Below are 26,880 nucleotides of genomic sequence, written 5' to 3' on the forward strand. Positions count from 1 at the left end.
GCTTTACTATACATGCCTCCTACTACGTCTAGGCGCTCCTATAGCTACCCTAGCCCTTTTTGGTACCCTCCCCTCCACTTGATCACCTGATTCTCCTCCTTCTCTAGCTCCATTCTTACGTGCTTGCTCCTTAGCTACTCTCTTCTTTGCTCTCTCAGATGCTCTTCTAGCCTTCTGAACTAATGCAATTGAACCACGATTATTCTCCTTTGCTACCGCTTTAGGGAGGGTGATTTTATCCCTCTTGTGGGTTATACCAGTAGTAGGTAAATCAGGATAAGTTAATTAGGAGGTGATTTTATTGAGGGCACTATATGGCCAGATAGTAGTAAGCTCGCCATACTTAGTAGCTAAGCGGTAGCCCTATTTTAATTAGCTTTTATTAAAAGTAAGGCTTATAAACTATATACCTTTGGAGTCTTTTCCAGAACTCTTACTGGAATTCTAGCCATTTCCGTACCGAATCTGTATTGCTTTGGGATCTGGAGGGTTATAATCTCTTGAATATTATATTCAAGAGCTTTGGAATTCGCTCTCTTTACCATATTCTCCTTCTGTTTTCTTATATACTCCGCAACCCTCCTAGTTAGCTCAGATAAAATCATCTCCTCAGCTACTTCCTCCTGTTCTGCTTCCTTATCTACGAAAAAGCTATTCTCTCCATCCTCTCTATTCTTTCCATTCTCTCTATTCTCTCTATTCTCTCTATTCTCTCTATCCTTTCCATCCTTTCTAGAAGCGCTACTCTTAGTAGTACCTTCTATAGGCCCTATAGCCCCTAGGGCCATATGTATACGGCGAGCACTCTCCTTATGGTCTAGGAAATCAGTAGGTGGCTTTCGTCCAAACCAGACCTCGTATGGTATATTTCCCTTAGGAAGAGCTAGTATAGCTATGGTATTAATTACCCATGTGATTAAAGGAAGTAACTATATCTATAATTAGATACTAGTATTCGCTCGTACGGCCCGTAGTCGTTTTTTAAAGATTTAATTAGCCACTTTAATAGAGCCCTGAGATTAAGGATAATAAGCTTATCTATAAATAATCTTTATCCCTCTCTTCTTGTAAATCTTAATTACTTTCCCCTTAAACTCACCCCTATTATTACAGGCTAAAATGGAAATATACCTATTATTATTTAGCTATTTAATAAGCTTGTCTGCAGCTTCGTCTATAGTCTTAGCCTTAAGCCTACGGATCTATACGAACTTGGAAAAGTGGCATTTCAATTACCAGATCTATATATATTCTCCGTCCCGATCATACTATAATAGTATTAGTAATAGTAATACTATAGTATTAATAAAATGTGAATAAAAAGGTTCGGAATTTACGAAAATTACAGGAATTGCGAAAATCGCAGGAAAAGCTTAAAAACGTATGAAATGTACGAAATGCAGGAAATACAGGAAATACAGGAATATAGGGGTAAATCATATGACTTAAGGGATACTTATATGAAAATCTATTAAATCCAGAACTATACGCTCGCCAGGATAATGAGATTAGATAGGTATAATCCCCTTAGGATTCTTCTAAGCCTTTTCCTTATTATAGTAAGTATAGCGGGCACTTATCCAAGTATAGTTATTACAGGATAGGCTATACCAAATACGTCTTATATACTCAAATATAGTATTAAAGACTATTATATAGGTTATTAGTATAAAAATTAGTAAATTCAAGGGGTACTTACCTGTATATATTAATTTCTTATAAATAGTAGTCAAAACCTCAAAGGCATTATTATAGTAAAGGGTATACCGGGCTGGAATAATCTTATTACGGCGGGTATTATAGTATTCCTTATAATATACCTGATTATCCTGAAGCTCGTATAATTGGGATTCGTACTTAATATTAGCCTGGTAGTGCTTCTCTACTTTTATTCTACTAGGGAGTAAAATATCAGGATTTTGTAACTACTATCTAATATCCATATGCTTCCTAGTAGTAAGAATTTTCCTACTACCGCCCTTAGTAAGCCTTTAATCCTATATAGCTTCGTCTTTAGCGGACTAATTATTAGTAGGGTCTTTAGTAATAGGGGAGGGCAAAAACTAAGTATTAGAGAAATGTACTTCTGGTATAGTAATATTAAAATATTACTCTGCTCGGCTATAGATATGTTAATAAGGTATATATAGGGCTAGAGATAAATAAAGGGTTAAAAGAGATATATTAGAAGTAAGGTAATTAATTAGGAGATATATAGAATTAGTAATTATACTTGGAAAGTAGGTGCTTGTACTATAAACTATATACTATAAACTATATCTAGGTAGTAAAAAGGGAGCAGAGGCCCTATATATATCTAGAAGCTCTAGAGAAGTGTCTTTACCCCTATTATATACTGAGAACTAAAGGGTTTCAGCCATTAGTCTTAAGGATATATTATTATATACTGAGAACTAAAGGGTTTCAGCCATTAGTCTTGAGGATATATTATTATATACTGAGAACTAAAGGATTTTAGCCTCCTTAGCCCCGAAACCCCAATATTACCCGATTAATCAATCGGCCATTCGATTGATTAATCGGCCCCCTTATTAATCAATCGGGACCCACTGTGGCTTGCGAATCGTATTCCATTTCCTATTGATTAATGGGAGCTACGATTAATTAATCGGAAGGCCGATTGACCAATCGTAGCGCCCGATTGGTAAACCGCTCGTATTGACGAACGGGCGTGAACACCTCACCAAAACACGCGAAGAGACACGCCTATCACCAGGACAAAATGCGCGATAAATTTATTAAATCACGTTATATTAATGATGCAATTGCTGCAATTCGAAGAGGGGAGTTTAGTAATTACGCTAATATAGCTAGAGAGTATAAGTATAATCGTGGGGCGCCATTTAAGTGAATTCGTAGTCTTTGCTAAGTCCACTAAGTCCAAGAAGGATACTAACTCTTTTTGGTACTAATGCCTTATTACTAAGCAAGAGGAGGTGCTTATTTATTGAATTAATACTCTTACTAATTAAGGAATGCCGCTAACTAGCTCCACTATTAAAAACCATAAAAGAAATAAGGAATAAACTAATAAGGAAAACTAGGTTAGATGGTTTATGAAGCATTATTTAATATAATGGGCACACGTAACGAGGCACGGGCGGTGATACCCGGTCGATTGATTTTGCATGGAGGAGAGGTAGGGTCTAGAGGACTTGATTTCTAAGAAGCTACGTTTGGCAAGGTTCCTTAAATAATCGCTCGCTCCTAGGGCTTTGCTTAGAACCAAGCTAAGCCCTCACAACGGACATCAGGTGTGATGGATTGGGTTTCCTATTTGAGTCATTGCTTATACCGGATCGCACGGATTCTACAGCAATCTGGATGTGGAATGAGCTGTTTCTGCTCCCATGATGTTTAACGTAGTGGAACGACCAGGAGTCTAGAAACGGGAATGCTGCGGCACTATTTCCCGAAATAGAAATCCCGTAGGGGACCCCATTTTTGACAATACCCCGTGGATAACAGCTTTGGATCCTTGAATTATTTCCAGCCAAATTCCGTAGCTTCGGTCTTCGAATTTTGAGTCGCAAGCACAGAAGAGACTGTACTTGAGCATTTTCTGTACGCCTGTTCGTAATGGAGCAAAAAGAATTCAACGCCCTGTCCCCGCTCCCTCCTGCAACTACCTCCCCTCCATGGATTCTGTTATCCCGGGGTGTTTGGGAGCAACATCTCAACGGCCCATCGCCAACATGCAAGTCTGTCCTCCAGTACTGGGAACCTGGAGCGGCATCACCGACGAATGAGATGATTACACACGATTATATTGAGGTACTTCCTGCATGAACTGAAATTGGTCGTACAATGCTAGGATCTCCAAAGATGGCTTTGCAGGCCATGTATAGGCTATGTGTTGACGCAATTCGCTCCCATTTCGAGGAAAGTCGAACGTTGCGACTCACCCAGACGGGCTCCTTGATCAGGCATCAATACTTCATCTATAAGCCACACCAAAATTATAATTTTGCTCCCAGCATAAGGATGACTAGTAGCACAAAGTCCTGAAACTTGATTGAGACTATATTTTGATGTTTTGGTTTGTGAACAATGTGTCGCTTTGAAGTGTTGGGGCCGAGTATGCTCGGGTTCGGAACCAATCACTTGGTCTCCGAAAGGTCGGCAAGCCATCGATGTATTATTTTAAACCCTAAACTCTGCTGCTTCGCATGGATTTCACTGAGATTTAGCTAGGCATTGCTTGCTTATATTTTTTCTTGGATTTACAAAGAGATCTATTAACAAGCCACCTTCCGAAAAGCTCCGGGCATAACACATTACTTTCAAGGACGACCTTATCTTTGACTTACACCTTCCTCCTCTCCTGGGAGCATGTACTCATCCTCTTAGCTCTGGTCTCAATCAGTGAAAACGGGGTCATTCATTAGCCCCTCCACTCCTCCTGGTAGCAAGTGCCCATCCTCCTGGTTCTCGCCTCCATCATTGAGAACGAGCTCATTCCTTAGCAAGCTTCTAGCCTTGACATTATGAAGCGATTCGGGATCCTCGGATATTGGAGCAGATATGGCTACCAGGTTTGATTGCATCTCTTCCTGCTCCTCGTCGTCTGAGTAAGAGTGATCAAGAGGTTCGTAAGAATTCAGTGAAGCTTCTAGATTGTACGAGTTCTGCCTTTGACTCTCTCCAGTCGGTGTGTCTGGGCGTGGTGGATCTGGATTAGAAGCTTTAAACCCAAGATAGACAGGAGCATGGAGGTGCTCGTTGGACATTTCTCCAGCGATTGCATCAGAAATAGCCTTGCGTCTTGCTTCTAGTTCATCACCATCGTCTTCATTTCCGTCTTCCCAGCCGCTGGAGTCGTCACCAAGCTCGTGCCATTGGACCCTACTGGAAAGTTCCGAGATCTCCTTCTTCTTCTGCATATCTTCATCTCCACTGTTTATGAGGAAGATGATCTTCTCCCGGTCAGACGTCAGAAACCAAGGGAGTTCATCAAGCAGTCCAGAGGGAGCGGATTTACGAGAAGCAAATGCTCTTCCTAACCTTTCCATTGATTTCAAAATCCGAGGTCGAGCATAGAAATATTCTTGGTAGCCGGATGGCTCAATATGGGATGGAATGTGGAAGTAATTTCGGATCTGTTTAATAGCTTGAATTCCGAGTGGGGAGAAAGGATTGATCGGTGGTGGGTCGGGAGATGAGAGGTAACGGGGACTTGGAGGCCGGCTTGGTGTTTGCTCCAAGTCTGTGGTGTCTTCAAGTTCAAAAGTGGGTTCTCCCAGAGGCAATTGAGTTGGTGTTTGCACTGATGACTTATGAAGAGAAATGGCATCTGAGTTAACTTGAGTATCTCGTAGAACAGTACTGGTGCCAGTTTCAAGCGGTCCCACATGCCCCAGGCTGCTTGTTTGTGCAGACTCGACCTTCTCTACATAGGACTGCCCAAAAGTTATGTCAATCCAAGTTCCAGGGGAATAGTTGCTTGAGATTGCGGCTGGACATGCGTGGTGATCATCAGATTCTAGTGTCTGGAGCTCTTCTTCTTCCTGTGGTGGTAGTGGTGGAAGACTTCTTGCCATTGCGGAAAAAGCAAGCCGGCGTAGCGTCTGATCCAAATTTGGTCCAAGAAATTTGAAATTCAGTGTTTTTGAGTCCAAGTTATCGAGAGAGGCGGAGCGGGGTCTTTTATGGTTTCCCACTTCAGCTCCAGGCTCTCTCTCAGGTTGAGATTTCCGTCTCGTCTCCTGAACCTCCAAGTATGCAAGGCCCAAACTTCTTATATGAGAACGTCTTTGGATATCATACGCTTGACGTTGAGGGCCTGATTGAGGTGCTTCGATACTGACTTGATTGGTCCATTCTTGAACTTCGGTCCGGGATGTGAGACTGAGGATGCTTGATAGATTATCAAGAGTACATTCTGAGGGAGTATCGGCGGGAGAATTTCCGGGCCCAGCTTCAGGGCCGGGGGTCGCTTCCTGAACAGCATCTCGTGTATTTATGCTCTCAATGGGAGCTTTGATAGGCTCAAATGGACACTCAGTACTCCAAGGATCCCCCGCAATACCATTTGTTCCATACCATGTGCCATCTGACAGCTTGACATCAGGTAGTCCTGATTGCCGTCGGAATGAAGGATCGGCTAGAGAGGTTTCCATCTCCTTACATTGCGAGCAAAACTTGGGTCCACTCCGGCAAGTAACTCCTTTGACACGACCAGCGTGTTCATTATGGAACTTCTCCCAGAATCCAATGACGCGATCGAGGTCTTGTTGAACCTTGAGAGCTTTTTCTCCTTGCCACTCTACAGTGTGAACGAGTTTTAGCTCTTCTTGGCCACAAAAATTCAGCTGTGCACTTCGTAATGCTTCGATGATCGCCTTGTCATTAGGAAGGGCCAGTGCGGCAATCGTCTGATTGACTCCTTGAGCTGGTGGTGCGGCCAGTCGTCGCTTTTGTGCTGCCAGCTGCCTTGAAACATTCGCAGCCATTTGAGATTGAAGTTCCGCAGCTTCTTCAATTTGTCTTCTCTCAATATTCCGACATCGTTCACAGAGCGAAGCAGATTGCTGATGTTTGGTTCCAGTTGGTGTTGATGACGACCACTTCTTGATTCTGGACCAGAGGTTTCGATTCTGTTGCGATGATCGTTTGCCATCAATTATAGTAGTCTCTGTATGCCCGCAGACAAAATGAATTACTAATTTGCTGTTTTGAGACATGTTGAGGCATTGAAGCCGAGAGTAGGTTTCGTGACAAAAGCAAGTGGCAATAAAAGACTAGACATTTTTACCAAGTTGTCAAATTTGTAGAAGGAGTGAGAAGTAAGAAGTAGTCCACTGTTCTTCAAAACAATGCTATTGTAAAAGAGAACTTCTTTTAGTATAATTCCTGTGGATAAAGACAAATATTATGCACGTCTTCACTGACAAAGAAATCGGCAGTCCGAGAGCAACGCTAGATCTTTTTCTGATTGGTGAACATGAATCAAAACTATCAATGACAAATCATCAACTGGCACTGGTCCTTCGTCACGGCCTTGGGCTTCAAAGGACATATTGACTAGGAACGGGCGAGTAAACAGAGACCCCTGAGCCCCCTCTTTTTAACCGAGATGCTCACGTGATATCATGAGTCTTTGAAAGCGAGCACGGATCTGCCCCCTCATTCATTTCCAGCAACTCCCCTCCGAAGAAAATGAAAAGCCGTAGATATGATTAAATTTAGCAAGTGGCACTAGCATCTCTTGGTGGTCGATGCGTAGAGAGGAACTAAGTATCTATACCCTAGTCCTGAAAGGTCAGTTTGGGTACGGTGGTATATATAAGGTATATAAAGGAGACAAGTAGCCTTTCAACCAACACAAAAATGTCGAACATACTAGGCTACCTGTAGGGTGCTCTAGGCCTAGATAACCTCTTTTCGCACCCACAACATGTTTGGTTCTGGTCTTTCAATCTCCACCCATGTATTGAGATTCTGTGTCCAGCGCTTCGTAAAGACTTACTCTTTGCGTAACGTTGAAAGTAAATATTTGATAGTAAGTGTGACTTTAATAACAAACTTGTCTCTAACAACAAAGCATTAAATGTAAAGTAATGAAGGTCTGTGAATGACGCTTTGGCTGCTTTCACAACCGTGACTTTATTCTCCTCCAATATCGGTTTTCCGCCCAGTCTTTCTTATTCTTTGCCGATGTCATGCAGGACAACCAACTTCAGTCTGTTATCTTTCTCTTCCTTGTCGTTGAGCTTCTTGGTAAAAGTGTTGCGCGTATTTAGGTACTCGAGGTAAAAGAGCGCACGTGACACACCCTTCCCTTCCCAGTTCCTCATTTCAAATACCATAATACACCCGAGATTCAAGCATTGACATCCGTCGCCGCCATCTCCAAGAAGCGAAGTGCAAGAAGATTCTCTTCAGCCAGCATTGCTTTCCACGTTCCTTGTTCACACGAAATGGGGATCGGTTCAGGTAGTCCCACACCGGAACGTCGACATCATCACTTTCAATTTCTGTCTTTGGACCTGAGCTGCTGCTGCTTTATCCTGAGCCATGGGTGAGCATTCCTGAGCACGGCCTGAGCGCTCGCTAAGTAAGTCTGAGCATGCATGAAAGAGCCATTTTTAGTATCCGAAGGGGCCTCCTTTTGGCTTCCTTAAGGCCCATTAAGCGGGGTGGGGGCCTTGTTTAGGCTCCGCGGGTATGCCTACCACTAGCTAAAAGTTCGAATAGTAAAACGAAAGTAAATAAGTGTTTCTTTAGGGCCAATTCCAGGTCCTATTAATAAAAGTATATAAAACGAAACAACTAATTATAAAATTTATGATTTAACTATATTATTAACATCGCATCTCTATTCACAAAAAAAGAAGGAAAAAAAGAAACCCTGGTTAAGGGGCCAATCACCTGAGAAAGAAATAGGGGTTGGTTTTCTCCACTTACTCGCCTTCGTATTGGATCGCTTCACTTCCTAAGCTTTAGCTTATGCAGCCTAGGCAGCCTAGGGTGGGGGTCGGGCGCACAGCAAGGCTCCCCAAAAGAAAGTTGCATGATCTGCCGTTCCGACTTTTCTTTCTCTTCTTCTGCTACCCATTTCCTCATACGAAGCCGATGATGTGGCCACTCTCTTTTATTCATGATGAATCCCCTAGACGCCGCGACCTCCCTAGTAGGACTCTTGGGCTCGGCTGGGAAAGTGGTGGTTCTCCTTTTAGCGGTGAAGAAGAGCATTAGTGAAGTGCCCCAGATGATGGATCAAATGATTTCCCAAGTCAGGGAACTTGAGATATGTCTTTCGGCGGTACAAGCTTTCCTTCTTGGAATAAACTCAGCTCCAAGAGGACGCATTTCCATGATTCGAGTCGAACAGCTCGTTGCAATCCTGACCGAGGCTGTACTCACCTTTTCTGAGCTTGAGGCTTTGGTTACATCAATTGCTAAGGATAAGGGGAAATTGCCAATAACGTCGCGTTTGATGTCTCTTTGGAAACAAGATATAGTGACCAGTATTTTGCTACGATTGGAGCGTCACAAATCCTCCTTGTCTCTAATGTTAAATATCGTACAGTGGTAAGCAATTAAAACATCTACTTTAGTTCTCGATTATTAATTAACCCCTATATTAGCAAATCAGAAATTGAAGCGGAACAATCTCGACAAAGACTCCAAAGTCTTGTCGAACAGCTTTTGAGAAGTAATTACGATATCTCTTTGCGATTACAGAGTATCGAAGAAACTTTGGAGACCAGAAGTATCCTTACATCCTGCTTCAGAAACAATGATATGCCAGATATTCTAGAGGACAAACCACACGCTGAGCAAGCCTCTCTGTTAGAGCCTTATATAGCAGCATTCACCCTTGATGGATCCGTTTTGGCAACGGACAGCTATACAGGAGATTCAACCGGATTTGAAGTTGACCTCGAAACATCAAGAGTATACAGAAGAACGGAACAGTTCAAGTCAGATATATCATTTACGAGCTCTGCTATGAGAAGCCACGCTTGGTCGATATTCTCTGGCTTGAGTCTATCTGAGGTGTCTGTAATATCAGCAATTGCTTTGCCCTTATATCTAAATGAGATATACAACAATGAATGGTATACACCTAACGAATTCGACTACGATGTCTCCCGCCAGTGCAGTCGAAGTCGAAGTCCTTGCCCTCGCTTGCCACTGTCAATGCAACCATTTGTGGAAGACGAGCTGGAATCTCTACCCAAGGAATTTTCTGCTTCACCTATCCCATCATACGACCCTCCTGAACAGGGTATCATCGACCAGATCCCAACTATAGTCGAGGCCAGTATCTCTGCGGCTGAGCTTGCGAGGTTACATACACAAATACACCCTGCGGAGAAGAGTAGGAACCCGGGGAAACCAAGGTCTGTATCCAAACCAGAGCTTAAGAAAGCTCGACAGCAGAGCAGCCCTCCTTGGCCTCCCAGTTTCGTAGGATGTCTTCCCGAGGCTCACTCCCAAGGCGCTACTCTGGCCCAGGGAAAGGAAATGTCCGCGACGCCTGTTATGCAGGCATCATTACAGGTATGCGGACTCGGAGCTAGAACTGCCAGTCCTCCAAATACTCGAATATACACTGATCGGTCCCAGGGCGCTTCTGCAGCCGGTAAGATGGCGCTGTATAGATTAGTTATGCTGGGAGATGGAGGTGTTGGAAAGACAGAGCTTAGCACTGCGGTTGGTTTCGGTGCGCTAAGTCTTGACATAACTGCTGACACACTATCCAGTTGACCCTTAGCATCCCCACTCAATCATGGGACCCGACAATCGGGGACTCATACAGAAAGCAAGTTGTTATCGATGGTCAAACCTGCTTGCTAGAAGTTATGGACACAGCGGGCTATGAAGAATATACCGCCCTCCAAGATCAATGGATCAGGGATGGTGAAGGTTTTATCTTAGTTTATAGCATCTCGAGTCTATCTTCATTCGCACGCACTCAGCGGTTTCACAACCAGATTATCAGGGTAAAAGAATCCTCAGCGTCTTCAGCTTCGTATCCTGGCACACCCATATCATCTCTTGCCGAGGGCCTTCCGATAACGCTAGTGGGAAACAACAGCGACCGTATCACCGAACGTGAAGTATCGACACAAGAAGGACATGCACTGGCGAGGGAACTTGGGTGTGAATTTGTGGAGGCTTCGCCAAAGAACGGCACTAATGTTGAAAAGGCATTTTACGATATTGTGAGGCAAATACGCCGACAACGGATGCTGAATACAGTACTTAAGCAATACCAGGAACAGCGTTTCAAGGGGAAGCTTCCTAGGCGAACAATTTCGCTATTGGATATTGTAAGGAGGGGAAAGCCTGCGAAGCCACCTCCTCAGTGACCGTACTGCGAACAGTACTTGAATGATTCGGCAGCCGTTCCTTCTACCCGCGGAAGATCCCCGAAATTACCACCCTAAAAACCGTATTACCAACAGTACTTGAATGGTTTGGCAGTCGCTCCTCAACAGGACCGGCGGACAAGGCAGTTAGACTCTGAAACTCGGGCACGAGAGCGGCGCGCGGCACGCCCAAGGGCCACGCAGACGAGATTACGGCCAGGACATTGGTTTCGCAAGAGGCTCTATCCAAGATGGACAACTCATGGATGGACAACCTTGATACCTTTCTCTGAGACCCGAGTCAAGCTCCTTCTCTTGGAGAGCAGTCAATGCAACCCTTTATCCATGAGCCTGAAAGAGGCTTTTTTTTATTACCGCTGCATCTCTTCCAAACCAACGTCAAGGATTCCCTGGTTTGAATAGGCCGGTACCTACTATTTCATCTTCTCTAAGAGTTCCCCAAGCTCGCACGGACTCTCCATCACCGTCTCAAGGCGGCCTCACGTCATTTTGCAACAGTGCTTTGAGCCTACCAGCTGAAAATGACTGGTCCTAAGACAGAATGTGCTCCCCTCAGACCCAGGATAATTATTCTCTCCCTATGTCTCGATTCAGTCAAGGACACCTATATCTCTGGTTCGAGCAATTTCAACAACCCATCTGTTCAACTCAGTCAAATCCAAGGCTTCTTAGACATGCCCCCGGAAGAAGTTCCTTATAACGGCAACGAAAGGTTATAATGAGATGGCAATGACAGCCTACGCCACGGAGATCGAGAACCGTATGAGAACTAGGCGAACGTGGCCAGCTACCCTCCGTACTACCCACTTGTGGTTGGTCGCCAAATATCATTTGCGATGGGGTGCTAGTTTCCGTCTTTGGACCGGTTTCTGCTGCTTTAGCCTGAGCTGTGGGTGAGCAGACGTGAACCGTGCCTGAACCGTGCCTGGCAGCCTGGGGTTCTTATGGTGCCTAGCACTTGTTTCAAGCACGTCTCACCTGTTGACCCTATATTTGGGCTGAATGACCTCATAGTTTATTCTGTATAGTTGACAATATACTTGATTGGCCCTAGTTGAGTCCTCCATACGACCCTGAGATCCTCTTGCCTGTATTGATAATACGGCCCATCCAATTGGCTGGAGTCGTGAATCCATACTGAGCAATGGCGGTGCTGATCATGTGAGACAATAGGCTAGGAAGAGGAAACATGCCAGTGGGGGAACACTATTGCCACTGCCCGTCTCACTGCTGAAGGTGGAGGATTATACTTCATTCCCGAGGAGGAGAGCCATCTCTCCAATGCAGATGATCACAAGCAGCCATTCGTTGCCTATCCCTGGCAAGGAAGAAAGCCGTTTAGCACATCCAAACGTTGTAATGACAGTTGATTGGTAAGTGAATGAATGACTTGAGCGACTTGAGCCGTCTCTGAGATGAATACACTTCATGCATGGCGCAAGAAAAAGTATGATCGTCAAAAGCGTTGTACGCGGACATCACTGCTTAGGGGGTTTGAGTTGGCTTGTGAAGAGAAGGAATGCTGCTCTTCGGGTGTTCTTTGCGGGGTTGAGTAATGGGTCGGAAGTTTTCTGGAGCACCTGGTCTGGGCGACGCTTGAAGGTGAGAAAGTGGAGGGAGGAGGGAGACAGTGTGACAGCAGAGAGATACTTGAAAGCGAGGAAAATTTCGACAGCCGTTATGCAAACCTATCAGTATACGGTACAGAGGCGAAGACGAACACGGAAAGAAACAATGAGGGTGCGATTTCGACGCTCGATACCCCTAGACTCAGGATTAATTTTCCCTTTCGCTCGTTCCGTTTTAGTCTGCGGACGTGAGCAACTGCTGCTTTAACCTGAGCTAAGGGTGAGTATACCTGAGCCGAGGGTGAGCAAGCCTGAGCAGAGCCTGAGCAGAGCCTGAGCAGAGCCTAAGGATCCTAAGTACTATAATAGAGCCTATTTTGGCCTCTTATATACTTCGGCTATAGTTTCCTTATCGGATTTTATGCTCATATTCAGGAATTTTACTACATCGAGCACGCTACGTGCGGATTAGTCGATACTCAACCTCAGCTGCGTCCTCTGAAGTTGGCAGAAGACGGAGCAGAAGAACTCCATTGGAGCCAATGATACATGGTACGAGCTCAAATTTATGCACGTGTGGTCTGATGACAGCTTTCTCTGTCCCTCTCATTGCACGAGCGCTCATGCACGCTGCATGTCGAGCTGCATGTCGAGCTGCACGGTGCTGATAATGTGCGCCACGAATAATTAGAACTTGCGAATTCAGCCTTGCCAACTTCTTCATGTTATTTGAACAATGGCCAGAAGAAGCACTTGAAATCTCTTCGCGAGCTATCCGGATTAATATTTCGAACTCTTAGCGGCTTCAGCGACTGTTCCACCACCATGGGCAAAGTCTCACCGCCTAGAAAGGCAGTTCCGCCATCAAAAGACTCCAAGGGTCTCCAAGTAGGAGTCAAAGTGCGAAAAATCATCGAGAAATTGTCTGTATTGAAGATTATTCGACCTGGGAAGCCAAAACCAACTGATGAGGGAACTGCTCTTCCTGGTGCTGAGTTGTCCGCGCACGATGTCTCTGAGGACGGTAGTGACTTTACCACTCGGCACGTGACAGAAATTCCTGTCAGGAAACTTCCAGCGGATGACGAGGACATCGTTGCAGATCCTCATTCTGTGGCTACCGCCGAGCAAGAAATTCCAGCTCAAGGTTCTACCTATATTGATCGAGCCAATGCTACTTCCCCTCGAATCGTTGAGCTAGAAATTGCCAATCATGATCTAGACAGTGGAAAAAGTTCCAACTTAAGCGATGTCCCTGGAAATCTTCGCACAAACACGACAGCAAACCGGGCATCAACTTCAGATATATCGAATATCTATCCAAAGGAGGCTGAGAGTTCTGATCCAGGCCCGATTTCGTTACACTCCATCTCAGACAGAAAGGCTGCTTCGTCTTTTCCCAGTGAAGAAGAAACGCGAAGTCTTTGGGGAAAAGCGTGCGAAAATGTGGAGGCTCGAAAAGAACAATCTAAATATGTGAGTAAGAGATTTGACAAGCATATCTCAATTGAATAAAGCACGCGCTGTGTAGCCGTCAACATGAAGGATGATTTGCTTCAACCAAGATCAGAATGAATGCTGCCTTAATGCTTACTGACAATTTTCAGCTTCACTGCCTTCAAAAATCTGCTCAAAATCCTAATGGAAGTGGCGTGACCTCTGATTTGGCACAGATCCTGAGTGAGAGGCAGAAGAAATCTCAAGCCGAAAACGAAGTTTCCGAATCCTCAGCGAATAGTGCAATATCTCGGGCATTAAGAAGCATGAGTATAGCCAAGGTTCGGTCAGTCAGATTCTTGATGTCAACCAAAGACTTGGCTATGGGTCTTGCGCGGCTGGATCCTCATGGAATTGCCCCTATCGTGCTTGGCGGGGTTTACACCGTTGTTTCGGTGTTTGATAACAACACTGAAGAATGCCAAGCCGCGCTTACGATCACATTAGAACTTGCCGGAATTGTGGCAGTGTGGACCGGGGTCGAGAATCATCAGATCTCGAAAAACTCGGATCAAAGATTAAATAAGCTCTATGCAAAACTCAGTGATCAGATTGTGGGCCTCTATGAGGATATTATAGTGCTATTTGGCACCATTCTGACCTGGTTGGACAGAAATCAAGTTCGTAAGTATCTTAGGAGTCTCTCTCCGAATCATTACTGACTTCAACTCGGTAGGTAAGATTATAGGGGGAGTCGTTCCTGCTCAGACCGAGTGGAAGAACTCCCACGCGAAGATCAAGTCTCTCGAAACAAATTGTAACAATGTCCGAAGCGAGATTACTATGAAGAAAGAATCTCACGACAAGTCAAGCGAAATATTGAGATGGATATCTGAGTATGATATTCGAGGTTCGTATCAGAACATACTCGAAAAAACTGGAGTACTTGAGAAATACAGCGACCACGGTCAGTGGCTCATCGACCATAAGGACTTTCAAGAGTGGTCAAGCTCCGGGGCGAGCTCTGTCCTCTGGCTAAGAGGAATCATGGGTACCGGAAAGACAACTTTAGTGGCGCGTGCTGTGCAACAATTGAAAAGATCTGCAACGGTCGAAATCTTTGGTAGCCGCTTGGCAATTTTCTTCTTCCGAAAGACCGCCGGGGCTTCAATAACATCTGTCACGGTCGAAACTTGCCTTAGTTCCATACTTCGCCAGTTATCCTGGGATAAGACAATTGAAGAGCTCGATCCATCAATTAAAAGCGAATATTACAAGTTCAAGGCTGAAGACAGCAATGATACTTGTTTGACTATCGGAGAATGTCGACAACTGCTATCCCGATTGATTGGTCTCCGCGAAACATATATCATGATTGACGCAATAGATGAATGTGAGGATCCTTATGGACTGTTGAAGGAACTGCAGAAATTATTAGATCTGATCCAGGACGCAAAGGCCGTTTCGAAGCCCTTGCATGTCATGCTAGCGAGCAGAGATGACCTCACGATCGACGATTTCTTCAAAGGATGCCGGAAAATTGCAACAAATCCAGAGGATGCGAAACAAGATCAAGAAGAATATATCAACCGTGAGATCGATAGCATTTGTCGAACCTTAAGAGCCTCTAAATTCGCCACTTCTCCAAATGGGCATTCTGAACGGCTTAAAGAATTGTTGAAGGAAAAGGGCGGTGGTTCTTTTAGATGGATTGAGATCCAGCTTGAATTCTTCGGGAAAACATCCTTCAAAACATCGGACGAGATCACAGTCCACTTGAATAATCTTCAAAGCCATACCAAGCACCAAACACTTTACGACGAATACGAAAGGCTTTTCTGGCTTCTTCAGCGTTCGGGTCCAAATCTTGAGCGTGCACTCAAGATGTTTCGACTAATGGCTTGCTCGAATATAGAGATGACTGCTAGCGATTTAGCGGAAGCCATCAACACAAGCGAGCCATTAGTCGAGGAACTCAGCCCCGACAACATTCGAAGAATATTGGTTGGTTTCGTCACCGAGCCGTCAAGATCGGGGAGTCGTGAATATTGTGGCAAAGCTTTGGACGGACTTGTTTTCCAATGGGCTCATGCGTCCGTCCTCGAGTTCTTGATGGAAAGAGCCTCTAGCATCAATTTTACAGTGCTGGCTCAACATTCAGAAGCGGCGTCACTCTGTTTTTCGCGAATCAAAGCTTGCGACGATCATCCAGTAGTCCCTCCACCCCAAGAGATGTCAATATTCCTCAAGTACAGTCTTTTAGAATGGCCAGAGCACTGCAAACAGGCTTTTAAAGAAGATCCAAATTGCTCACTCGTGGAAAAGACAAAGAAATTCATCTTGGCAGACTCGTACAGAATATGGAATCGGCTTGCCCCATCTCTAATCACTTGGGGGAACCACTATCATTTTAGCGGCCTATGCTGCGATCGTCCATCCGCGATGCCGGGATTCGTCATTGTCGATTTTGAATTGTCAGAACTACTCAGGCTCGCCGACATTCAAGCCCTCATTGATCTTCAACAGTGCAATCTTACGGGACGAACTCTCCTCCAATTCTGGATAGGACGTACTGTACGTGCACCCAAAATGATCGACCAACTTGTTGACCTCTTTCCCGCCCAGATTAAAGGGACGAACGGAGGTCGTGAACTTTTCGAAGCTATTTACATGGGCTCTGCCCGAGTGGTCGCCAAACTGCTTGAAAACGGCGAAAAACTTCTCCAGGGGCAACGATCTACTCTGGGCGTTGCCGTTGTGCGCATGTTATTCGTGCGACGCCTTGAAAAGAATACGGAGACTAGAAAAAATCGTCTGGAAATCATACGAATTCTTCTTGCAAAAAGATTCACCATATTTGATCTTCATCTTGATTTTGAAGAAGGCGATAAGTTTCTCAGGCCGGTCATGTCGATGGCTGTCCGTTCCAATTATGATAATTTGATCAATATCTTCATAGAGACCATAGTCGATTTTGATAAGCGAGGACTCACCGGTAGCGTTCAAAGACTACTAAGAACGAGAGACATCTTTGGGCAAACTCCCATTGAAGCAGCTCAGAGCCCTTTGAAAGAACGATTGTCTCAAATACTGGGAGATACAACTCACAGAGATGGAAGAATATTGTTTGAGTTCGATGAAACAGAGGTAATGAAAGAAATGAAGTGCGATGTAGAGCAGTGGACGAATTTCAAAAAAAATCTGGCACACGGTGGGTTGGCAGAAGTGTGTTCGAAGAATTCCCGTGGCCAACATTGGCACTACGACGAGGGCAAACGATACGAAGAATGGCTTCTGTCAAGATACAAGGAAGTAGACCAGGAATATCGGGAACTCAATCGACAGCTTCTGAAGGAGATTACATAAGACTAAATGGAGTAAAACATGATCCTATAAACATAACCCGCGCAAGAACTCTGCGCTTCTGAATAAGACCACGATTGCTACAAGTTAGAACATTCAGTCAAACCGACAAGCTAATACAGCCAAGCTTCCCACCATCACTTATGTTTGCCACTGGCGTGTACACAATACCCCCATTCCCGACCTCAGCAAAAACCATCTTTTTTAAAATGTCCGTGGCGGATCATTCCCCGATTTAACGCCCAAGTATGTCCTTGCCCCTACATAGAATTTTGGTTTATCATCTCTTGAGCTGCAGCTTGGATCTGTAGTTGCCTCTGATGTTGTTGAATGCTGGCCAGATGATCTTGTCTCTCACTCATTTGCTACAGCTTCAATTGGATCTAATATTTATATTGTGCCTGTGATTGTTTTTTAGCCAGTGTTTCGGGGGCTTAATTCCGTATTCCGTACTTTGTTTGGAGACTTCTGGAAGATTTCCTTCTCGAATCTGATCACAATTTCGGTCATTCGTGGAATTGTTGGAGGCATAGAACTGTATTGACTAGCCAAACGAAGTCTTTCAAATCTAAAATGATTACGTCAATCAACCACAGAACACACAACATGGATCACCCTATGAAGCGAGAACTTACACATTATATATATTACCCCCGCGTTCATTGGGCAGAACCATCGCTTGTCAGCCACTGAGAGCTTCAGCTTGTTGGTATAAGGCAGTTAGGATTAGCTGTTGGATTGAATCCGGCTTTGGATTCCAAGGTACCCCTTCCTGTTGTCTCTGCTGCTGCTGCTGCGCTACCTGCGGTATCATATATGGTTGACGCCTAGCTGTTGCCTGTTCATGTTTGCATCCATTATCGGTGGTGGTTGTTGACCAGGTCTTGCCACAAATTGGCCTGCACGATTTTGTTGATTGAAAGAACCTCCTTGGGGATTTTGCAGACTAGATCGAACCTGATCACCGGCTTGCATGGGAATTTGAGGTCCACGAGTCGCTGAGTCTGCGCCAGGACTCGAATGTTGAGACGGTTGGCTGGACTCGTTGTGAAAAAGTTCATCAACTGTGCAATTCGTCCTGCTGTCGAAACTGGTAGCAGCATTTACATCGAGGATAGGGAACTGCCACTCATCTAATAATGAGCTCTGGTTGCCACTGGGACTGTGTCCGGGCACTAGCGGCGAGGGATCCAATGCACTGTTAAGTGTCCAATTCGCAGCGTTGATCGAGTTTGTGATACCAGCATTTGGGTTTTCGACCCTATGACGACGTCGATCGGTTGATTGGTCTGCTAAAACAGACGTTGGTAGCCATGGAACTGCATTTTCTATTCAGGATGGGCCGCTTCTAGCTATTGGATTGGCCGTCACATACGCACATCAGAGAGAGTAATTGATTGATCAGATTAATTAACAATTAATTAAAGAGAAGTAAGTATAAAGCTGATAAAGAAAGAAAGATAGTATTATGTAGGAAATTCCCTCGCTTTTATACCCCTAAAGGAGGCTAATTATATAATAACTAGAGAAGTAAGACTTTTAGTAAGTAATATAATAACTAGTGCTTTTTGTATATAAGTTATAGAGCCAGGGTTAGAGTGGATAACTAGTGGTTTCCTAGGCTATAAGGACTACTATAGTGACGCAAAGCGTACTATTTAATAAAAGAGATAAGCGTTAGAAGAAATATTTATTAGAGATCAGGAAATAGCCCTTACTAGTCCCATCGCGCTAGGGCACGAGTATAGTTTTTCTTTATTCCTAGCTAGAGATCTTTTTTCACCTTTTTTCAGTTAATAATTTCTGACTTGATACCAGAGCCTTTGCTACGGGATCGTGCAAAGAACTCCTCCGTTAACTCCTTTTTAGGTATTAAGGATACTAAAATAGTAACTTGCACGAAGTAGTAGATAGAAGGGAATTAATAAAACGAATTTTATAAAGAGATTTAGAAAGTCGATTAAATAATAAAATTAAAGAAGAGAGGTATTTAAATCAAGACAAGTACGGAGTATAAAGGAATTTATAGAGGGAAAAGAAGTACTCTCCTTAGAGATATCTATATTAATCTAACTTATATCGTAAGTAAAATACTAAGTATATTTTTGGGAAGTGTCTATTTTGGGTTCCTTAGGAACTTGTTTAGGCTCCTTGGGTATCGTTATTAAAACTTGATAAAAGTGATATAAGAGAATAGAGGTTAGATCAAGTACAATTAGTTAAAAAGCGAGAAGTCAAAACACGTGACGATATGATAAAACCTTGCTCAGGATACTTAGGCCTGCTCAGGTGAGCTACTTAGGGTGCTTAGGTGAGTTACTCAGGGTGCTCAGGGTGCTTAGGTTACTCGGGTGAGTTGCTCATGTAGCTCAGGCGAGTTAACTGAGCCGAGGGTGATTAGCGCCTGAGCAAGAGCGGCAAGCTCACTAACCGAAAGCGAAGGTCAGAGAAAGAGAAAATTAATCGACAATACCTGTAAACTGTAACTGCAACGAAATGGCAGGTTTATGGATTGCGGGCAACTACTGGGGGAGAACGCAAGGTATTAATAAATAGTGAATCACGCCCTGGAGTCTCCAGTGTCTGAGAGAAGGGTTTGTTTTTCATTTTGGGTAGTTGTTTGCTATCATAACATATCCATATTTGTAATCTAACATCCACACCTTCTTCCTCTCTCCTGCACCAACACCAACACCAAAGACGAATCCACCGACCCATATCTACCCCAATTTTCTCTTCTGCCCCTCTCTATCAACAACTCCCCACCAACGAATATCATCCAACAAAGACAAGGAGATAAGTAATCGCAAAGAAAGACATCGCGCGTCGCGTTCATAGACTGATAGCTATCCATCCATACCATACACGAAACGAGACGTGAAAAAAAAAAGTAAGGAAAGCAATCTGATAAACGAATGCTTGCTGTTCATAACCTCATACTCATTAGGCATTATCCAGCCGTAAGACACTCCTCATCCAAACGCGATAGACAATACGAGGGGTTGGGGTTTGAGCCTCCCAAGATTTAGAAATCCCAGAAATCACCTCCAGTAGCCTGATTCTTGCCTTGTTGGCGGCCAGACACGAATTTTGGCTTATTCGCGTTGGCTTCCTCGCCGTCGCTATCATCACCGAAGCCCCATTGTCTGCCGCTACCCTTCTTGCCGCCCATACCGTCGCCGCCTATGGTGATGCCCTTGGGGTTGTCGTTTCGGTTGCTCATGGTGTTTGTAGCTTCAGCCAAGGGGCCTTTGCCTGCTCCGGTCGTAGGTTTAGAAGTGGTGGGGGAGGCAGGGACGTTCTCCTTTTGGTTGGGGGATTTATCGTAGGCGGACCAGTTTGCCTCCATCATCTTGACAACCTTGGCACGATCCTCAGAGACTTGGGCAGGAGCAGCTGACTTGTGAGCGGGGGAATCGTCGGTGATGTTGAAGTGGGCGTCGAAATCCTTGGAACGGTCTTTGACATTGGCGATGGTGTCAAGACGCTTGGGTGTTTCGCCACCAGGTCCACCAGTTGCTTCGTCATAGAGGTTGTTCTTGTAGAGACCCAGACCGGTATTTTGACCCGTACCGCGAGGACGACCAACGATGCGACGTTCGCCCTCTGGAGTGCCATCATCACGGAACTCGAAATGAGCCTCGGCGTCCTTACGTGGTTGATGAACGTTCTTGGCCTTGATAGGGCTGTCATCAACCTCATCATCACTGTTTCCCCAATGGCGGACGTCGTTGGTGCGGAGCACTTTGCTAGGAACAACCTTTGCGGGTGTGTTGAAGTCATCAAAGTTCCATTGGCTGCCATGCTTGCTGGACTTGACCTCCTTCAGAGGAGTTTGCTTGACTTCTGGCTCCTCATTGCCATCACCAAAGTCGAAGTGTTGGTATTTCGTTGGGTTGGGTCGATAGAAGTGGTCTGCAGAGTGGTTCTTCAATGGCGATTCAACCTCGGCTTCCTCCGTGTCGAACAGCCGGGACGGTGCATAGTTCTTGCCAGCGCCACCCTTGGGAGCAATAACGCTCCCCTTGGATGGGGATTCCGAGCGGATGGCAACTGGAGTCTTGGTTGGGGAAGCTGGAGAGTTATCTGAGTCGTTGCCAACGAAGAGATCATGGTAATCGCGTGGAGGCGGCTTGGCCGATGCGCGAGGAGCAACGACAGCTGGCAAGGAATCATTGATGCTCCTGTCGCGAGGCGCAAACAGCGACAAAGAAGCATGGGGATCGCGAGTGACATTTGTAGAGCTGCTCCGGGATCGAGAATCCTCCTGCTCAGCTGGGCGTGCCGCAGTATCGACCGGTGTCTTTCCAGCAGCCTTGACACTTGATGTAATCAACTTTATTTGGTCGACGCCATCGCGAATTGGCCAGTTGCGTCCGGTCTTGCCAATGACATCGATCAATTTGAGGAGAGAGCCTTGATCCCAATTTTGTCGGATTTGTTGAATCTTTCCGCTCGAATCGAAGGTAACGATGTGGATCTGCGGGCGGAGGTCAGCGCGATGCCATTAGAGATAGGGAGAGGTACGTACAATTGGGAAAGTAACAACGCGATCGGTGAGGAAGTTGTCGTCCAAGCTGGGAAGATATGCGCCGCCTCCAGTGAGAAATTCGAGGGTGGTGTAAACCTCTACTGCCAGAGCGTTGCCGCCATCAATCACATCCAGAAACTTCTCCTCCTTCTTCTCGAGCTGATGGCCTTGGCTGGCAAGATGCTTGAGGACTTCGGAAGAGCCATTGAAGGTGACGAGAGTTGTAATGTAGTGGAGCGACGCGTTGTCAGCCAGGAGCGAGGCGTTTGGAGCATCCAAAAACTGCTTGTATGCAGCCTGAAGCGCCATGATGATCGACAATTGTTTATTCGGTGTGTCTTGATGATCGCGCAGGAGGTGGCAGATGCAAGAGGAAGCGTTGTGGAGAGGGCAGATCCGTAACGTGGAAGAATTTGAGTAAGGGACAGAGAGGGTGTGGAGAAGCGAGAGGCAAAGGCGTGGGTTTGTTGTGTCGCGACTGCTCGCCGACGTGTCTGGTTGGCTAAATGCGCGTGGAAGGGGGGGGTCTCTGCTATTACTTTTGCAGCAATATTGAAGCCGGGAATTTCGTTCTTTTACCTCCCTTACTGCGAGGATCCTCAGATGCTGTTCTCAGGGGGCGCGTCAATGGCTGTGCGGGGCCAGGTGGCTTGGAGAACTGCTCCTTTCTGGGGGTGATGTTTATTATTTGCAGTCCTTGGATTCCCGGTTGCAGTTTAGACGCGCCACGACTTGCTATTTTGAAGCCGGCAGTAACTGCTTGCGGGCTAGCAATGATCCGCTGCACGTCAAGGATGTTTCACACATGCAGGGTTCAACGTCCCACGGTCCCACGGCCAGGTCCCACGCGTGCAATGGTTCATGGTTCATTGGAGGTGGAGATGATTGGCCGTAGATGTGGGCACGCCAGATCGGCAGCTCCCGTGATTTGGGACGAACTTGGCCAAGGCCTCGGTCTCGGTCTTCACTACTTTGGTCCTCTCTTCGTGAACGAGTCACTCCACCCACTTTGACCAAGACTGCTCTTTAAAACATGAACAACGTAGCACGCACGGCACGCACAGCACGCACAGCACCCACAGCACCCACAGCACTCGTCAAGACCATGAAACCCTCTTCATTCTCATATAGTTGCACGACCTCCTGTTTCTGTGCCTCACTGCTACTGTCCCTTCGCCTCGTCACCGCTGCCTTCACATTCCATCCAAGCCAGAATGGGGACTGAGGCCCCTCCCTCATACGGCAGCCAAGGTCACAGACAAACTGTTCCAGGTCTAAGAATGTCTTTGGTAAGGCAGCCATTTCAACGAATGGGACGCTGCACCTGCAGTGTCACGGCACCCGTCCTCCCCCTGTGGCGCCTTCTCTTGTTTCAGGCCGCCCTCACCCAGTCAACCACCACGAGATGTTTCTCCGCCCCCTCCCCACCCCCCATCGCCCTGAACCTGAATGTTTCCCCGGGAGACCAGTCACGAGCGGGAATTTGTTTCATGGCGTCCCTTTCGCCCTTCTGACTGCCAATCCACTCCTGTTGAGCCTCACGATGATTGAGGGCTGGATGGCAGGCTTCGGTATGCACGCATCACTCTCGCAGCTGTCACACGCAATGGCTTTTTCTCGTGGTACACAAGCGCTTCCCCACCATTTGACTTCCCACGATTTACTTTCGGTCCATATCTTCTTCACTCTGCTTCCCATTTCGAGTGAAATGGGTCGCGTCCGTCATCGTTCTCATTGATCTTCACGTTCCAGGACTCACTTTCAGCATGGCCTCGCTTGTGGCGCTTTTCTGTGGCTGCATGGATAGCCTCAAGTCAATCCTCACTTCCCAGGACTTCGGCTCCGAGTACGAGATATTGTGTACTGAATTGTCGGTACAATGGCTTCGGATTCGCCTTTGGGGACAATCGGTAAGTCGGTCTCGTCGTCATCTCGTTTAAATTTAGAAAAGCACTCACACCTCGCAGGTTGGACTTCACCTCGACGGTGCTCCCCATGCCCAAAGCTCGATCCTTAACAGACCTGAAGTCGAAACCACCGTCACCCAGACTATCAATAGTATCGCCTTGCTCCTTGCCGAGATTGAAGTTCTCCGGCGACGATACGAACTCAGGCCGCGTCTTATCCCGGAGAGTCCTGAAGATGAGAAGACGCGACGCGATTCCAAGCCTCACAGTGGCCTGTTTCGTCCAGCAAGGTATTTGCAGCAACGAATAAGGGACAATCAGAAGCAGAAATCATTTCTCGCCTTGGCCAAGTGGGCAGTCTGTGATGCAAAGAGGTTCGATGAGAAAGTCAAGCGCCTGAAGAACCTCATCGATGGCCTTGAAGACATCTCGAAGGCTGCAGGAATCACTCAGTTCCAGCCATCTCCACAGAACCTAACACTTCCCGTCCCTATTCTAGCCGAGAACCCGCCGCCCTACTCGGTGGAAGCGCCTGTCGAGCCCTCTATTCGGCAAGCTCAGCCAATCGAGGTAGAGGTTCCTGCAGCTATCGCACCAGTCTCCGTCCCAGATCCTGAGTTGTTTGAGCAGTATATTTCACTCAAGAAATACGCAGTTTCGCTTGAGACGAACGCTCCGTTGAGGCTCAGAACCCGTGAAAAGCTCTTAACGTTGAATGATGGACAGCTCAAACAGCTTCGGGCAGATGTTTATGATGAGCTTTGTCGTCGACGGCAGACAGGAACACCCCCTCCCTTCTTGCTTCCAATGGGCATATACCATACCAAAAGGAGCCAGGCGCAAGAGAGAATATCCACACTCCCTTGGTATCGTTTCGCCCATCTCGTCTCGGACGTGGTGTTTGAATTGGAGAGGCGTTTTTCGCCCTTGGAGAATGGTAGAGAAGATGCCAGTCAACCCGTCATCGCCCCTGAAGAGCTCACTCAAACGTTCACCAGTCGGAACCGCCGACATGGGCGTGCTTTGCCGTATGAGGCCCTACCACCGGAACCACCCGTGCTTAGCGAGTTACAAGCCCTGCAGCACCGGACGAGATACAACCATGCAACCTCCAGAATACTGAACGGGGTCAATCGCACAAACAACCTGTTCTGGCAAATACCTCACCATAGCCAAACTTCTACGACGCTTGGTCAGACCTCGGGTCCTATCTCGTCTGCTTTCCATACTGATAGCTTCTTCGTTGTTCGTCCGCCCACTTCCCTCCCATCTTCCCCGACCTTCAAGTCTTTTTGCGTCAAAATGGACGATCCGACCTCGAAAATAATCCCAACCGCAATGAAAAAGTATGGTATCGATATGCCTTGGCATAACTACTCCTTGTATCTTGAGTACGGAGGCACCGAACGTCGATTGGAGTTGGATGAAATGCCCTTGTCTTTGTTCAAGAATTTAAAACGCAAGGGCCATAAACCTATCTTCCGACTTCAGAAGGTGCCAAGCACCATCGGACAGGGAGCCGCCGAGGGCTAGGGGGGTATCGAACATGAGGTAAATCCTCGACGGTTGAGTGCATTTCGTCCCGGCTTGTGGTTTTTCGTAGTTTCAATTGACCTCCTGGTGGAGTGGAGGGGCACATCCAGTACGCACCTTTCCCCATCCCTTAGTTCCTTTGACCAACTTCTAACTTGTTCATTCAAGTTCCATTTATCTGATTCATAGATTCTGCAACCTTCCTAATAACATCCTCGAACTTCTTACTCGTGCATTTCATCCGTGCACTCGGCTACAACTGCAATTTGTTTGGTGTTTTGGGGCTGTCAGGAACAGCCACATTGCAGATTGGGGTGGAGGAACGTCAGGTACTGACATGTTTCCTTGCCTGCGCTTCTTAGATTCCCTCTGATATCAATTGTGTCATGGGATGCTCAGTCTATCTGTCCGGACGCTCAAAGGGGTTCCTGCACAACATCACTTACCTTCCCTCTACTTCTTCAACCCATTGCTAATCTCTTGCTCTGGTAGGGTCCTCTTTAACTCCTCGACAATTACTCCTCAATGGCATTCTATTACTTTCATATAATCAACATCCCATCCGGCTTCCCATAACACTACAATCGAGGATGCTACACTTTCATATTGAGGTCACAGCTTCTCAATTGCAGACGTACTAGATGGATGCGCTTCGTTGTGCTACCACTAGCTTCTGCAACTTTTCTTTCTCTTCTTGCTTGCCATTATGGCTTCTTTCAGGCGCCTTCTGCCCATTCTTCTTGTTTGGACTTACCTTTTAGGGTTTATTACGGAATAGAAAGACTTGGAGTTGGCATGGTTGCCTCAGTAGGTAACGCTTTTCAGGCTTATGGCTTATGATTGTTGCTAATTAGCTAACGAGCAATCATAGTGTTGGAGTTCCTCGTGGCGGCTCAATTGTTCTTTCCTCGGCGTTGACGAGTATATCTATTATTGTATTCCTATTCTTCTTTCATTCGGCTATGGGAATTCAATTTCTGTTTAGCAACAGCTGGAAGGGTATGGACTTACCATGGTTACTGCAATAGGTAAGCCTTCTGGTACCCAATACCTCATTTGATAGCTGATTGGCAATCACAGTGTCCTAGGTCTTGCTGGCATCAATTGTTTTCTTCTCGTTCCGTACAAGCGATTATTATTATTATTATTATTATTATTATTCGATTGACTAATAGGAGGACTTCGATATCTGTCATCTATCTGCGGTCGCAATTCAATAATATTCCCCTTGCCGTCTCGAATTGTCCCCGTTCTTACTTTCTCTCGGACATGGAGTGCTTCTGAGTCTCGAATTGAATTACGATTTTGCTGTGGTAAGAAGTCGAACTTGGTATACACTTGCGCTGCTGATATTGATATTTCTTGCAATAAATTTTGGCTGGGTTAACATGAATGCTGTGACTCTCCGTGCAAGTAAGCCACTCGGAAATATTTAACGTTCGATTGACCTATACATTTAGCGATTCAACTTATAAGTTCGAGACCATCCAGAAGCAATAAATCATAGCAGCAAAATTGCGAAATGGGGAAGTCGCCTACTTGTGCTTCAGAAAGACGAAATATAGGTACCGCATCCTTTTTCCTTTCTTCAGGTCAAAGAGATAGAGGTATCTTACGCTTTAAAGATAATCCGCTAATGAATAGGCGAGTTTGTTAGAGCCGACGCCGGAGTTTATACC

The 26,880-nt window shown here is 45.9% G+C and overlaps 6 protein-coding genes across 6 annotated transcripts; 4 read left to right on the forward strand and 2 right to left on the reverse strand.

Moving 5' to 3' along the window:
• Positions 1-4,379: 4,379 nt before the first annotated feature.
• Positions 4,380-6,704, reverse strand: K444DRAFT_633003 (uncharacterized protein; the record flags this gene model as incomplete). The annotated part of the gene is made up of 1 exon (XM_024883544.1): positions 4,380-6,704. The coding sequence occupies one exon, from the start codon at positions 6,702-6,704 to the stop codon at positions 4,380-4,382; it is 2,325 nt and encodes a 774-aa protein (XP_024733515.1).
• A 3,412-nt stretch (positions 6,705-10,116) lies between these two features.
• Positions 10,117-10,841, forward strand: K444DRAFT_645266 (ras-domain-containing protein; the record flags this gene model as incomplete). Its single annotated transcript, XM_024885071.1, has 2 exons — positions 10,117-10,182; positions 10,233-10,841. The coding sequence occupies 2 exons, from the start codon at positions 10,117-10,119 to the stop codon at positions 10,839-10,841; spliced, it is 675 nt and encodes a 224-aa protein (XP_024733516.1).
• Positions 10,842-13,255: 2,414 nt separating this feature from the next.
• Positions 13,256-17,324, forward strand: K444DRAFT_666200 (uncharacterized protein; the record flags this gene model as incomplete). The annotated part of the gene is made up of 3 exons (XM_024887162.1): positions 13,256-13,906; positions 14,038-14,551; positions 14,604-17,324. The coding sequence occupies 3 exons, from the start codon at positions 13,256-13,258 to the stop codon at positions 17,231-17,233; spliced, it is 3,795 nt and encodes a 1,264-aa protein (XP_024733517.1). The 3' UTR covers positions 17,234-17,324.
• A 2,473-nt stretch (positions 17,325-19,797) lies between these two features.
• Positions 19,798-22,444, reverse strand: K444DRAFT_567356 (uncharacterized protein). Its single transcript, XM_024877166.1, has 2 exons — positions 21,762-22,444; positions 19,798-21,710 (listed from the first exon to the last, which is right to left on the reverse strand). The coding sequence occupies exons 1-2, from the start codon at positions 22,068-22,070 to the stop codon at positions 20,256-20,258; spliced, it is 1,764 nt and encodes a 587-aa protein (XP_024733518.1). The 5' UTR covers positions 22,071-22,444; the 3' UTR covers positions 19,798-20,255.
• A 1,083-nt stretch (positions 22,445-23,527) lies between these two features.
• Positions 23,528-25,201, forward strand: K444DRAFT_633007 (uncharacterized protein; the record flags this gene model as incomplete). Its single annotated transcript, XM_024883545.1, has 2 exons — positions 23,528-23,671; positions 23,729-25,201. 2 exons carry the CDS (start codon positions 23,528-23,530, stop codon positions 25,199-25,201), a joined length of 1,617 nt encoding a protein of 538 aa, XP_024733519.1.
• Positions 25,202-25,528: 327 nt separating this feature from the next.
• K444DRAFT_69749 (uncharacterized protein) lies at positions 25,529-26,168 on the forward strand. Its single transcript, XM_024887930.1, has 3 exons — positions 25,529-25,530; positions 25,694-26,012; positions 26,073-26,168. The coding sequence occupies exons 2-3, from the start codon at positions 25,847-25,849 to the stop codon at positions 26,117-26,119; spliced, it is 213 nt and encodes a 70-aa protein (XP_024733520.1). The 5' UTR covers positions 25,529-25,530; positions 25,694-25,846; the 3' UTR covers positions 26,120-26,168.
• The last annotated feature ends 712 nt before the right edge of the window (positions 26,169-26,880 follow it).

This window comes from Hyaloscypha bicolor (assembly GCF_002865645.1).
Source record: "Hyaloscypha bicolor E unplaced genomic scaffold K444scaffold_118, whole genome shotgun sequence".
Classification (NCBI taxonomy): domain Eukaryota; kingdom Fungi; phylum Ascomycota; class Leotiomycetes; order Helotiales; family Hyaloscyphaceae; genus Hyaloscypha; species Hyaloscypha bicolor.